The sequence below is a fragment of the Microtus pennsylvanicus genome, chromosome 9 (assembly GCF_037038515.1).
Source record: "Microtus pennsylvanicus isolate mMicPen1 chromosome 9, mMicPen1.hap1, whole genome shotgun sequence".
Lineage (NCBI taxonomy): Eukaryota > Metazoa > Chordata > Mammalia > Rodentia > Cricetidae > Microtus > Microtus pennsylvanicus.
Window position 1 is genome coordinate 75,232,834 of NC_134587.1, and position 15,591 is coordinate 75,248,424.

The 15,591-nt window shown below is 37.8% G+C and overlaps 2 protein-coding genes and 1 long non-coding RNA gene across 3 annotated transcripts in view; all 3 read left to right on the forward strand.

The window, feature by feature from the left end:
- LOC142857736 (uncharacterized) overlaps positions 1-15,591 on the forward strand; it is a 507,050-nt gene that overhangs the window by 374,677 nt on the left and 116,782 nt on the right. The window lies entirely within an intron of this gene.
- The window catches only part of Tex15 (testis expressed 15, meiosis and synapsis associated), a 54,532-nt gene that overhangs the window by 15,044 nt on the left and 23,897 nt on the right, over positions 1-15,591 (forward strand). The window contains exons 3-4 of the mRNA XM_075986504.1: positions 7,739-7,886; positions 12,708-12,873. Coding sequence (XP_075842619.1) covers positions 7,751-7,886; positions 12,708-12,873 — 302 coding nt within the window. The 5' untranslated portion in view covers positions 7,739-7,750. The remainder of the gene's footprint in view (positions 1-7,738; positions 7,887-12,707; positions 12,874-15,591) is intronic.
- Positions 1,960-2,259, forward strand: LOC142856894 (small ribosomal subunit protein eS27-like). The gene has a single exon (XM_075984532.1). The coding sequence runs from the start codon at positions 1,982-1,984 to the stop codon at positions 2,234-2,236; it is 255 nt and encodes an 84-aa protein (XP_075840647.1). The 5' UTR covers positions 1,960-1,981; the 3' UTR covers positions 2,237-2,259.

Here is a 15,591-nt window from a genome sequence, read left to right on the forward strand (position 1 = left end):
ACTTTGGGAAGTGGTATATATCAAGGAAAGTGATTTCTTATTAAATTTTCCAGTTTGGTGAAGTACAGGTTTTTAATGTGTGTCCTTATGATTCTCTGGATTTCCCCAATGTATGTTGTTAGTCCCTGTTGATTTTTCTTAGAGAAACAACTGTTTTGTTGATTCTTTGTATTTTTTTTTTGTTTGTTCGTAGTTTGTTGCTTCCAGCCCTTAGTTTTATTATTTCCTGCCATCTATTCTTTTTGGGTATGATTTTTTTTTCTTTTTGTTCTAGAGTCTTCAAGTTAAGTTTCATGTTAAGTTGCCAATCAATATGAGATATCTGGAGTTGTTGTTGGTTTTTTTGTTTGTTTGTTTTTTTAATGTGGGCACTTAATGCTATGAACTTGCTTCTTGGAACCGCCTTCATTATGTCCCATAAGTTTGAATATGTTGTATATTTGTTTTCATTCAATTATAGAAAGTCCTTAATTTTTGTCTTGACCCATTTTTCATTCATCAATGAATTGTTCAGTTTCCATGAGTTTGTAAGCTTTCAGTTGTTGCTATCCAGCTTTAATCCATGTTGGTCTGATAGGCTGCAGGGGGTTAGTTCAATTTTCTTGTACCTGAAGTCTCCCACTCTCAATGTATGGGGGTCAGTATGTGATTTAAGCAGTAGTAGTAGTGTTGCTTTTGTGAACTTGGGTGTCCTTGTGTTTGGTGTGTAGGTGTTCTTGTGGTAAATTTTTCATTTGATGAACACATGGTGTCCTTCAGTTTCTCTTGTTGGTTTTGTTTTGAAGTCTGTTTTGTCAGATATTATAATGGCTACATCTGCCTGCTTGTGCTTGTTAGGTCCATTTTCTTGGAATAACTTTTTCAGTCCTTTTACTTTAAGGTATGTCTATCCTGATGTTAAGGTGTGGGGTTTTTTTGTGTTTTTTTTTGTTTGTTTGTTTGTTTTGGATGCAGCAGAAGATAGATTTCTGTTTTCACATTCATTCTGTTAGTCTGTGTCTTTTCATTGGGGACTGAGACCACTGGTGTAGAGAGATATCAGTGAGCAGTGTTTGCTGGCATGCGTGTGTATACAGGTGAGGGACTCTAGAGACCAGAGGACAAGTTTAAGGCATTGGTTCTCTCCTTTCACTATGTGGATCCACCATCGTGGGGATCAAACTCAGGTCACCAGGCCTAACAGTAACTGACTTTACCTGACTTCATCCATCTTGTCACCTCAAAAATGTAAATTTTAAATATACCACATATTGTAATAGAAAAGTCATAAAATATCTCAGAATGACTACCTTAAAAGATAAAACTTGATTGAAAGATACTGACATGAATAGGGGAAGAAATATTCTATCTTCACAAATGGTGAGACTGATATGTTAGTACCTTTTCTCTCAAAATTGATCATTAGAGTCAATGAAATTCCACATAAAACCTAAGCATATGGTCATGGTGGTACATGTCTGCAGTGTTGGCACCCAAAACAATGAGACAGGAGAATCATAAGTTTGAAAACAGTGTGGGTTATACTTAAACCTTACCTAAAGAAGAAAAAAAGTAACAAAATTTCTAGATAGAACATTTTTTAATGTGCAAGAATTTTAAAATTATTTTTTCTTTGATTTTTGTTTTGTTGCAACATCTGTCTGGATTTATTGCAGTGTGGTGTTGGAACAAGGATTCCAAACAATACCAATGAGATAGAAGGGAGCCCAGAATTCATTATGTATAGGAACAAAAATGCCATTAAATGCTAGCACAGTTAATAGTCATATTGGAGAAAATTAGCCACTAATTCTTAGATAAAAACAGAAATTTTTAATACGTTTTAATGAATTAGAAGCTAACATAACTTTCGGGAAAAGATTGGGTTTATCTTCCTGAACTTGGGGAAAATCATTTCTCCAAGTTGAAGAACAACACAAAACATCAAAGAAAAAAAAAGAAAGTTTTGCCTTTCCGGCGGTGACGACCTCCCTACGAGAACATGCCTCTCGCAAAGGATCTCCTTTATCCCTATCCAGAGGAGGAAAAGAGGAAACACAAGAAAAAGCGCCTGGTGCAGAGCCCCAATTCCTACTTTATGGATGTGAAGTGCCCAGGATGCTATAAAATCACCACGGTCTTTAGCCATGCACAGATGGTGGTCCTGTGTGTCGGCTGCTCCCCTGTCCTCTGTCAGCCTACAGGCGGGAAAGCAAGACTGAAGGAAGGATGCTCCTTCAGGAGGAAGCAGCACTGAAAAGCACCGGATTCGAGATGAGTGAGAACCATCCCAGTAAACACATAAATAAAGTTTTGACTATAAAACATTTTTGTTTAAAAAATATAAGGGCTGATTTTAAAAACACAGGAAACTATTTGAAACATGTATAATTGACTATCTCATAGAAAGACTTCTTGATACATATGTTGAAAGAAGGTCATTTACAGACTGAGTGAATTTTTCACAGATGTGGAACTACAAATGACCAGAAAATATATTAAAATGGTCAGTCTCATAAAACATTGTGCTAAATGCAAACTACAGATGTATTAATTAGATTTCCATTGCTGTGATAAACACCATGACGAAAATCACCTTGAGAAATTGGTTTATTTCATCTTACAGTTTTTAGTTCATCACTAAGGGAAGCCAAGGCAGGTAGGCAGTCAAGGTAGGAACCCAAAGATGGGAACTTGAGACACAGACCATGGAGGAACACAGGCTTGCTCTCATAGATTGCTCATTTTGCATTCTTAAGTGCCCCAAGACGACCTGCCCAAGCATAGTACTGCCCACAGCAGACTGGGATTTTCCAAGAAAATGTCCCACAGACTCAAAGGCCAGTGTGATACAACCAATTCCTCAACTGCGATGCATTCTTCTAGCTTGTGTCAAGCTGACAACAAAACAGAAACACAAGCAATAACACAAAATTTGTACTTCCTAGGTGGGCAAAAAAATAGTCTGTACTTCTGTCAATGGTAAGTATGTGAGCAACTAGTACTTGTTGGTTGTGCTTTTGTTGTTGGTGTAACGAAATACCTAGTGGAAGGACATAGGAACAAGGATTGTCTCAGCTCACAGTTTGAAGAGAGTTATCATCCATAATGGTGGAAAGGTATGGTGGCAGAAGGATGAGACAGCCGTTCATTTTGCATCCCCAGTCAGGAAGCAGAGATTAATGAGAGTTTTCAACTGGCTTCCTCCTTTTTTCTTTTTTTTTTAGGCTGAGACTCCAGATCATGGGAGGGTGCTGCCCATATTCAGGATGGGTCTTCCTGCCTCAGTCTGAACCACTTTGGAAACACCCTCACAAACCACCCTGAGGTGTCTTATAAGTGATTCCGAAATCAGTCACGTTGACAAAAAGATTAACTGTCATGACTTACATCTGACGAATTTGTAATAAAAGTTTGAGAAATGAGAAAATGCAGGGGTTTTTTTTTGAAAGGAAGGGTGCCACAAGTATAAATAAAAGGCATTAATATTATACATGTGACAAAGTGGTTTTCTATAGGTGGAAACTATGATTAAACAAAAGATATAAATATTGTATCCTATATGATGAAGAGGCTTTACAGTCATTAAAAGACTCATTTCTATGTTTAAAAAATATAGTAGTGGAAGAAAAGGATAATTCACAGAAAAATAAAACTAAACCAACCTCACAGATATGAAAGCCAAATTAAAACCACAAGATTTTGTATAGTATGATATGACTTGTCTCGTAATACTGGAGACCAGGTCCAAGGCATTATACATGCTAGCCAGTTTCTCTGCCAGTGGCTTCATCCCTCAATCTCATGATGTTTGAGGAGCTTAAGTTTAAGAGGTTACATTTGATGAAATATTTTTAACTAATTAAAGTTTCTGGTTTCTTGTCAGTAAAAAAAAAAAAGTTGTGAAGACCAGTTTGAGAAAGATTAGTTACAAAAAAGCTAAGAAATCATTCTTTTTTTATTGATTTTTATTGAGCTATACATTTTTCTCTGATCTCCTCCTTTCCTCTCCCCTTCCCTTCTCCCCTCTCCCATGGTCCCCGTGCTCCCAATTTACTCAGGAGATCCTGTTCTTTTCTACGTCCCATGTAAATTAAATCCGTGTATGTCTCTCTTAGGTTCTCTGGGATTGTTCAGGAGATCCTGTTCTTTTCTACGTCCCATGTAAATTAAATCCATGTATGTCTCTCCTAGGTTCTCTGGGATTGTTCAGGAGATCCTGTTCTTTTCTACGTCCCATGTAAATTAAATCCATGTATGTCTCTCCTAGGTTCTCTGGGATTGTGAGTTGTAGGCTGGTTGTAGACTGGTTGTCTTTGCTTTATGTCTAAAAGCCACTTATGAGTGAGTACATATGATATTTGTCTTTCTGGTTCTGGGTTGCCTCACTCAATTTGATGTTTTCTAGATTGATTTGCCCGCAAATTTCAAGATGTCTTTATTTTTTTTCTGTTGTGTGTACTCCATTGTATAAATGTACCACATTTTCCTTATCCATTCTTCGGTTGAGGGTCATTTAGATTGTTTCCAGGTTCTATGAACATAAGTTGAGCACATGTCCTTGTGGCATGATTGAGCATCCTTTGGGTATATACCCAAAAGCGGTATTGCTGGGTCTTGAGGAAGGTTGTTTCTTAATTATCTGAGAAATTGCTATACTGATATCCAAAGTGGCTGTACCAGTTTGCACACCCACCAGCAATGGAGGAGTGGTTTTTTTTTTTTACTCCGCATCCTCTCCGCTATAAGTTATCAGTGTTTTTGATCTTGGCCATTCTTACTTTAAGATGGAATCTCAGAGTTGTTTTGATTTGCAAAGAAATCAGTTCTTAAAAAGTAACTATAACATCAGAATTATGAAGTTATAGATACCTGGGGATGACTATATTCCAAAAGCATATTAGATTATCAAAAATAGGGAGCCAGATACATAATAAGTTAGACATAACTTAGGAACATGAGAGGCTGATGTGGAAGTCATCAAGGACCTTGCAGGTGTCTTTAGGTGGAGTGATATAGGTGGAAATCAGAGTAGAGTGAGCCTAGTGAGAGATAGACTATGGAAAACATGACCCTTGTCAACTTTGTTTTGTACATGAGTCTGAATAGACTTGGGGTGGTCCACAGAAAGGAATCAGGTTTACATTTCACTTATTTTTGTGCAGATCCTGTGTGCCAGGTCCTGTTGTAACCATGTAACATAGATATTGTAGTAGAGAAGTTGGGTACTCTGCTCTGGGTGACATTCTTTGGATAGAACCAGAATTCTAATGCATTATTACCTTTTGCCTTCCTGACTAACATTCTATCTAATCTGCTTGTCATTTGGGTCAGAGCTTCTCTCAGGAACTGAGTCAGTCTCTGTCACTCCTGAAATTCCTAAGCCCGGGGTATCCAGTCTCACTTTTCCCAGTTATTTTTTAAAAGTTCTTCACCCATTTTATTTCTTCTGCTCTTAGGAGCAACTCCAGTACACTTTTAATAAGTATAAAAGCAGGTATCCTTGTTTTATCCTTACATTTTCAATTTCCTATAGGTTTTCAGTAGATTATATATAAAATCAGGTTATGGATGTTCCTATTCCTGTCAAGCTTTATAAAATAAATGAATTTTTAATTTCCTTTTTCTGCATTTGATGAAATAACCACTTTATGTAATAAAAGAGTTGAGATTTTTCTTGTTAAATCACCCTTGATTTTTGGAGATAAGTTTAGATTACAATGATTTATTAATAGTATCAAATTTTATTTTTACTACTTAGTTTTTAATAGGTTGTCAATTGTTTTTATTTTAGACTTAATTTTAATAAGTTATATTTTCCCAAGAATTTATTTATCTAATGCTTAAATGTATTGGCTCAAAGTTGATCTATGTAATAGTTAAAGGATTACTGTGTATGTCCTATAATATACAATGTTATACATTTTATACATGTGTGCAAAGATTAAATATAATGGCTATGAGCCTCTGATACATAAGTTAGTATAAAAATGACTTTTATTAATGTGACTGACTTACTTGGATTGAAGTTTAAGAAATAATCTTCATATAAGAAAGTTGTTAATTGAAAAGGTAACAACCTATAGCTTAGCCAGTGGAGAATATTGAGCCCATTGTTTCTTGAATGACATCCTTTGTCAGCTTTAAAATTAGCTTTTTGTGATAGTGTCCTAAGCACCAAGAAACAAAAGTGATTTTAGAAACCTTACTAGTAAATTCTACTAGAGGAATGTTTTGTAAGATAACGCACAACTAAAATCATTCAGTTTCCCTGAATTTAACTATAATGGCAATATTGAACACTTTTGGCCCTTCAAGTACATTCAGCCAGGCAACTGTTCTATACCTTATTTGCTGCTCATAATAAACCATGACTAATTGAGAGGTTTTTTATAGTATGTTTTTCTAAGTTATTATTCCTTTTCTTTACTAAGCTGCCAGGCAGAAATAGCCTTTTTTTTTCTGCATCTGGATATTATCTAGATATTCTTGTTTGAAATAGGGTCATATATATGTAGTCCTGGCTGTCCTGGAATTGTAGACTAGGCTAGCCTCAAATTCACAGAGATCTGCCTGCCTCTAAGGTGCTTTTGTTAGGAGGAATTAGCTTGCTAGTGTTTGCCACTGTGGGTAGATGAAGGGAAGGTTTATTTTCTTACTGATTTCCTACTCTGTGGTTGGAACATGCAAGATCTCCTGTAGAGAGCACAAAGTAGAGGCTAAGAACTCTGTAAACCCGTTGTACACTCTTACCCTTTGTGACTTGTCTACAGAATTTTATCATCTCATAACTTGCATTGTGATTTAATGTTTGAGCTAAGTGGTTGTCAAGCAACTCATAAACCATATTATGAAATGGTATAAAAATGGCTGCTCACACAAATTCTGTATGGAAGCATCACAACTTATTTAATAGCTACTTTGAGTTCTATTTTGAGAGATAAAGAATAAGTGTTTGAGGAGGACCTGGAGAGCTGTCTCAGCAATTGCTGCTCTTCCAGAGGTACTAATTTAAATTGCCAACTCCCACATGGCAGCTCACAACTGTCTCTTAGCTCTAGTTACAGAGCATCAAATGCCTTCTTCTGACCCAAGTGGGCCTTGCATACACATACATGCATGCAGGCAAAAATACCCACACACATAATATAATAAATTTTTTAAAAACATCTTTAAAAAGAAAAACAATCTGTTTGAGGAATGTGGTGGACTTAGAGGGATAAAAGGGAAGGAGGAATCCCTTCATTAATACTAGTATAATGTAGAACCTGTCTTAAACATTGTAGACTATCTTGTGGAGCAATAACCAGTTGAACAGTGACTTGTTAGCTACTAGCTAAGTGTTGAAATGGTACTCAAAGCTAGAAATTTTGATATAAAGAAAATTGTTGTAGCATAGCGTATAGAAAAATGAACTTTTACAGAATAGAATTTTTAGCAAAAATTTCACCATGTTTATAAAAATTGTTATTGGTGAAGTTTTTAAGCTTTTGGGGAATGGAGAGGCATTTGGCTACCCATTATAATCCAGTAAATTACAAGAGTGTAATCTACTGAAAAATTTTAAAGGTATAACATAAAATAATAAATTTGAATTTATTCATTTTCTATTTGGGGTAACCTGGTAAATTGTAATTGAAACCTGTTGACCGTATGACTAAAAATATATTGTCACTCAGTTTTCTTTGAGGACTTTCAGATTACTGCCACATTATACTGCCATACTTCAATAGAGATCTTAACATGGGGTTGATTTTAGGTCACCAACAAAATGGAAATGAAAGAGAATGATAAGTGTAAGACATGGAGAATGAACCCAGACAGTGAATCTTCATGGCCCACTGATGGAGAAGCCAGTTCTGGGAAGAAATTCACTATTCCAAAGATCAGGAGGACAACTGAGAAAGGTAAAATTAATATACAAGTTGAGAGTTTTTATTTTTTTAAAAAAATGTTTCTTGGAGTCATTTTTGTTCATTCTTACTCTGTATTAAACTAGGTTAAGTCAAATCTTTGGTTCCCTCAGATATACATATGCCTCTGAGCTGATAAAAAATGGAGTAGACACAGCATCTAGTCTTCCCTATATTTTGCATGTAAAACAAGAATAAAACAGGTACAAAGAAGAAAGACCTACTAAGGAATCTGAGGCTAGAGTTAATGATATGTTTTCTGGACTCTGTGTTTGCTCCAGCCAGACTTGTACCTACCATCTAGAAATATCACTTGGCACAGGCTTCTGCAAAAAATAAAACAAATAAAAATTATATTTTCTTTGCCATGGGGCTAAAAGTGGGGCAGCTTAGAGAGATGGGAGCTATTAAATACATACTACTACCGTGAAACACCAGAAATCTGAGTGAGGGGCATGACCACTACACCTTTGTCAGTAAATATTAAGTAAAGGAAAGAGACAAACAGGTGCACCTTGCCACCAAATATGGTGTCAGAAGAGGCCACTTAGGAAGCCTAGACTACAACAGGTTAGCATTCTCTTTTCTTTACCAGGAGTGACCAAATTGGGAGCCTGGACTTCCCATCTCTGCCATCCTTTGCTTACAACATCAGTAAGATTCCATACTCCCAAAACCCCAGCTTTGTGGCAATGAGTTGTCCCTTCTAACTAGGGTGAGATGCTGAAAGCAAAATGCAGAGCTTGGTCCTCTACCACATCCAGGTATTCATCCCCAGCACAAACCAGTGGAGGCTGAGTAAGTAGGCCACATTAATTTTGCTGCCTGCAGTAACATCAGGCAGGGCACATCCTCCAGAGTATTGGTGTATGCCCTGTAGAGAACAAGGATGTCAGTCTGGCCTTGTGGAATTAGCTGTTCACTTTGACTACCAGCAGTTCCCCAAGCAGCCTGGTGTTAATAAAGACTTGCTAAAATACAGGCTAGATATACTCTAGAGCCTCATAATGGTACACATTCTTCTTACGCTCACATGAAACACAACAACAACAAAAAAGACCTCCTCTGTGCCTTAAAAAGTACCTCATACAAAGCCTGCTCTTTGATCAGAATGAAATTTAAATGTTGAAATCACACAAAAAGATAGCTGAAAAGTCCCAAAATACTTGAAGATTAAGCAAAGCCTTCTTACGTAACATAGCTCAAAGACTGAATAGCAAGTGAAATTTTAAAGCACTTTGAACTAAGTGAAAATGAAAACACAAGATTTTGGGAACACAGTAAAAGTAGTGCTTAGAAGGAAATGTACAGCATTCTATGCATATGGTAGAGGAAGATAAAGATCAACAACTTAGGTTTGTTAAGAGGGCTACAAAGAGAAATATCACTGTAGATCTATGGACATGATCATCTGGACATAAGGCTAACTCTGTGCCCAGATATTTTATACGCTAAATATTGTACAATCCTTGAAATACACAGTAAACCAAGGCTCATACAGAGAAAAGGCAGGACCACTGAGATGGCTCAGTAGGTTAAAGCACCACACAACCCTTGCAACTTTAATCAGTAATCTCTTAAAAAGGATAGACTCAAGCCAAGTATAATGGTGCCTGCCTTTAATATCAGTGCTCTAGCTACAGAAGCAGGCAGATCTCTAAGTTCAAGGCCACCCTGGTCTATATAGTAAGATCTTGTTTCAAAAAACAACAACAAAAAGTAGGATCAGGAATCTAGTCCCAGACCCATAAACCCTCTTTAGATACAAGCCACATTTCTTGGATAATTAGATCTACCTATCACTCTTAATCAAAAAAAGAAAAAAACAACTTTATAACAAATGGAAAGCATCACAGAAAATATCTGGACCACTCTTCATCAAAAAAAAAAAACCTTATAACAAATGGAAAGCATCACAGAAAATATCTGGATACAGTGTGAGAGCTAAGTTCCAACAGATACACCTACAGCACAGCTTCAGCACCTGTGACTGAGGAAATATCTCACTCAGAAGAGGGTGCAGAAATGTTGTAAAGCCCAGAATACCAAGAGGTCTACTGTGAAAAAGTCTTTCCTAGAAATGATTTTATAAACAAAGCTGGAAAATTGGAAATATCCATGGACATGTTAATATGGAATGAGAAAGATTTCAGGGGGTCCCATGCTAGACAAAGGCATCTAATAACAGCTGGAAGGCAGCTGGTCTAGTGACTTCCAGGACAGCCAGGGTGACAGTGTGACCATGTCTCAAACACAACAGACACCTCAGGATACTGACTGGTTTTGTGTGTCAACTTAAAACAAGCTAGAGTCATCAGAGAGGAAGGAGCTTCAACTGAGGAAATGCCTTCATGAGATCCAGCTTTAAGGCATTTTCTCAATTAGTAATCAGTGAGGGAGGGCCCAACCTATGGTAAGTTGGCTCCTGATCCAGTGTGCTGTAAGAAAGCAGGCTGAGCAACCCAGGGGATGCAAGTCATTAAGCAGCACCCCTCCATGGCCTCTGCCTCAGATCCTGGTTTCCTTCAGTAATAAACAGCAGTGTGGAAGTATAAGGCAAATAAACCCTTTCCTCCCCAACTTTTTTGGTTGTGCTGTTTTGCCGTGTCAATAGAAACCCTAACTAAGACAAATAGCTAACTTAAGAGAGATTCTAGATCTAAGAAAGTGTTGATTTAGCTGGACTTAATCAGATTGGAAGTGTGTGCTCTGAAAAGTACTGCCAGTGGGGTGAAGCACAGGGACCTGCTCAGTCTTTTTTGTTTTGTTTTCCCGAAATGGTTTCTCTGTAGCTTTGGAGTGTGTCCTGGAACTAGCTCTTGTAGACCAGGCTGGCCTCAAACTCACAGGGATTCGCCTGCCTCTGCCTCCCGAGTGCTGGGGTTAAAGGCGTGCGCCACCACCGCCCTCTACCTGCTCAGTCTTACAGGTAGTCTTGGTGCTGGCCTCATGGTATGATGTATGTGACACCCAGCCTGGTTTTGAAATGAGCAAGCTACCTGATTATTTAGAACTTGGTGCCAGTTTGTAATAGATGTGGAAATAAGAAAATTTGGGGGGCTTTTGCCTGAAGCATAATGCTGAACCTTGTAGACGTAATTACGGAGTCCACGGGAGCATGGAGTACTGACTAATGGGGGACCCGTGGGTCAGAGAATACCTCCAGCTACAGAACCTCTCAGCAGGTGGTGTAGTTGAGAGTGGGAGCGTACCTGTTGACAAGTACAACAGTGTTTTACTGTCTTTGTAATCAAGGAGATGAAACAGGCTTTGGATTGCATTCAGAAGCACCTGAGGAACTCAAAAGGAACCAGAGGGACACTCATTAAAAGCCCTGTTACACTCCATAGCGTTCAGTTGTAGACAGTTACTTTTCCAGAACCATACTTGGAGATGTTTTTGTCCCTTTCTTTTTGTACAAAAGCTGATTTGAAGAGTAATCTGCTATATCACCCTCATAACATTCATAATTACTGCAGTTGCCACCAAACATTTGCTAAGGATTCTAATCAGGTCTTCAGATAACTGATGGGCACATGAAATTTTCACCATTTTTCCTTATGATTACAAAACTGCCACTACTGATAACAAAACCTTTTAAGTCTCAGGAAGTTGAAGTGAAGTAAAGGCTTTTTTAAATGTAAATATTCTTATCTTAATAATAATGACTTTTTGGATAAAACTTAAGGTATAGTACTATAGAATTATGTTGATTTCAGATTTTGAAAGTCAAACCCTTATTTGCAGTTTGTAAAAACATGAATAAGTACCTCAACTTATATTTCTGTCTTATACCTCAGTAATGATTCAGAAATTGGGAAGGGAGGTTTGTACATGAACAAGTACATTATATTAACTTTAAAATAATTAACCTTGATCATAAAATTTGAATTTTATGCAAAAAATAAAAAGCCACAGACTTTGATAACCTATTTACAAAACATATATAAAAGACTGTTAACAATTCAAGTATGGAAAGAGCCCTTAAATGCACAGTAAGAAAACATACTAAAAACTGGGTCAGACACCTTAAGGAAATGTCAGCAAAGATGATAGAAAATAGTGTGTAATAAGATGATTTTACTGAGCAGTGTTGTTGGTGGTGGTGCATGCCTTTCATCCCAGCACTTGGAAGACAGAGACAGATATTTCTGTGAGTTTGAGGCTAACCTGGTCTACAGAGTAAGTTCCAGGACAGGCTCCAAAACTACAAAGAGAAACACTGTCTCAAAAAAAAAAAAATTACATCGTACATCATTGAGGATATGAAAGTTAAAACAATTAGATACTACCACATACCTATTAAAATGGCCAAAATTTAAAGCACTGATCACATCAAATGCTAGGGAGGGTGTGGAGCATAGCACCACATTGACTTCTGCTGGGGACCCAGAATGCTGCTGCTGTTTTGAAAGAGTTTAGCAGTTCAGCCATATTCTTAACATACACATTATCTTTACGTGGGAAATACCAAAAAGTGCTAACAGAAACTACCAGGTATGTAATTGTTAATGATCCACATTGTCGAGTCACTGTGATTTAAGTTAAAAATTAATTAGTAACCTAAATTCTAGGGCTATCTTTTGTCTGTATGTGGTAACCATTGATAACTCCAATAGGTGTGGAGAAAAGCAAGGCTAGTGTTCTCACATACATCAAGTGTAGGAGGTCCACAGCACTGTGGTACAACCTTCACTGTAAATTGATGCCTTCATCCGTTAATGAAATTTCCAAACTCAGCAGTGCTGTTACCATTGTACAAATGTGCATTGTCATTTTAAGCACAAATAACTCTTCTCCCTTCTTTATCTTTAGTTTACTTGTCCTCTTGTTACACCAGTAGTAGAGAGTATGGCTTCATACATGGCACTCTGAAGCAGTGCAGGCTTGATACAAGCTGTGACCTACAGCTCACGTGGCAGTTTGGAGATACAAAGCTGGTTTGCAATGAATATCTGGAAAAACAGTTTTCTGCTAAAAGGTAAGTGTGGAGCTGAAGCATGTTTGAGATTGTGTTGTTTCTAATCATGGACTCATCCTAATTTATTTTTGTCGCTTGAAAGTTAAGTATTACTAAGAAAATAAAGATAGATTATGTAATAAGAATCACTAAGGAAAGACTAGGGATACGGCTAAAGGTAAAATGCCTGCTCTGCAAGTGTGAGGACCCCAGCACCTGTGTAAAATTCAGGCCCAGCAGAGAGCACGTTTGTAACACCAGCTCAGGATGGGGGCAGGGATACAGGTGGAACCCTGAAGCATACTGACAACCAACCTGGCCAGATGAGGAACTCCAGGTTCAGTGAGTGGGAATACCTCTAAAGCAGTGGTTCTCAACTTGTGAATTGTAACCCCTTTGGGGGTTGAACTACCCTTTCATAGGGGTCGCCTAAGAGCATTGAAAACCACATTTACATTGCAATTCATAACAGTTACAAACTTACAGTTTTGAAGTAGTAATGAAAATAACTTTAAGGCTGGGGTCCCCACAACTTGAACTGTATTAAAGGTGATGGTGTTAGGAAGGTCGAGAACCACTGATCTAACAGTAAGGTGGAGAAAACCAGGAAATAGCCTGGTGTCACTTCAGCCATGTACACATATGCACACGAACACGTGCATTTGTCACACAAAGATTTACTACAGAAAATAATAGAGTATTTCATCCTCATAATCTCTAACAGCACTAAATTTTCAAGTGATTGTTTCATGCACTAACCTAGTCACATTTCACACGCCCTCTTCTAACACTTACCTCTGTGTGCAAGTTAGGGGGGAGAGGTAGACTTCAGGTAACTACCTGTATCACTGCACCTTTTTTTTTTTTAATTTTTACTGTGTTGTACTTACTTTACATACAAGTCCATTCTTCCACTGTATGGGTCCCAAGGTTCAAACTCGGGTCATTAAGCTGGCAACAATGTCTTCACCCAATGAGCCACTTTACTGACCCCATTACTTTTTAAATAAGTTTTTATTTATGACAATTTCATGCATGTATATAATACTTTTTGTTCTATTTCCTTTTCCACTATTTCAACTCCTCCCAGACCCAACCACTGTGTTCTGCTCCCAACCTCATCCTCTTTTTTTTCCTTTTTGTAATCCCCCAAGATGTGTTAGTGCTGCCAGTATGTGCATAAGACCATCCACTAGGAACAAAGGTAGTTAATGTACCAAAGGCCAAGCCCCTAAAGGAAACTCACCATCTCCCCTCTCCCCAGCCATCAACTTCCAGTAGCTCCTTAACTAGAGGAAAGAGCTTGTGAGACCTCCCTCATCCGTGCTGGAATTTTGGGTGGCTTTATTCTGTGTGGGCGACCAGAGCTGCTGTGAGTTCCTAAGTATAGTGATCCTGTCATGTCCAAAAGACGCTATTGCAGCATCCCTCCAGAACTTCTGGCTCTTAACAGTATTCTGTGATGCTCCCAGAGCCCTTGGGGAGATGTAGTACAGATATCCTATTTAGGACTAAAGAGCTACATAACTGCTTTGAGATAGATTTATACTTCTTAGTCCAGTTTGTGGCAGTTTGTTACAACAGAAAACGAAATACTGCTTTATCTCATAGGAGCTAGCGAGTTTATTTTCTAAACTGTTAAATTGTGGTTTTGTTTCCACAGCCACCATGGTCCAAAACTCCTTAACACAAAATTCCTAAATTGTTATTCATAATTCTAACTTTCATATTGCTGTATCACAGTGAGATTTCACACTGTACTGTCCCATCCTGTCTGGAATGTGAACAGTTCTTTTGCCCAGTATATCCATGTGCTATACATTAACGACACATGGTCAGTTTGTAGCTTTCTCCAATATCAGATCAACTGAAGCATCACAGTGATCTTGCTCAAAGGTAGCAGTGATCTGCTAATTCTGATATATCAAAGAAAAGCCATAAAGTACTTCCAAGAGGTAAAATTGACCAAAAAAAAAAAAGTTTTGTGTACTGGGGATTCTTGGGTCTATGGTACACATCATATGTTCATGGATTATAAACAAGGAAAATAGTTTTGTTGTCATAGTCAGACCACAAACATAACAGACAGCAAGCATGATTATATTCTTAAGGTAGAGATTTCAGTGCAAAGGAGGTTCCTTGGTGGTTAAACTGCTTGCAGTACAAGTGTGAAGATTGGAATGTAATTCCCCAGAAACCTACAAAAATATCAGGTGGGCATGGTAGCCTGTTTTAATTTCAGCCTCGGAAGGTGGAAACAGGGATTTCCAGAGTAAGCTGACTAGCAGACCTAACCATGTCAGTGAGTTCTGGGTTTGATTGAGCAAGCCTGCCAAGGAAAGAAGGTGGAAAAATGATGGCAGAAGATCCCTGACAGCAGCTTTGGTCCTCCATATGCATATGTGTGCATGCATACCTACATACGTGCTCAGCAACAATAGGGAAATTTACAGGGTACTCTGTGCAGTTTCAGACAGCTGAGATTTCTTGGCAAATTTCCCAAGGCTTAAAGCAGAAATAATTATATTACACTTTCAGCTGGCTAGATGTTATGTATTTCTTATGGCTATTGAGTTCCCTGTCAAGCTTTCCAAAGCACCTCATTTCATTTTTTTTTCTAACAGACATATCAAGTATATAATGCTTTTTCTCTTTATTCACATCAAGGACCCGAACAGTTTATATATTTTTCTGTTGCCAATTAAATTTAAGCTATATTTACCTTATAGGCCATATATA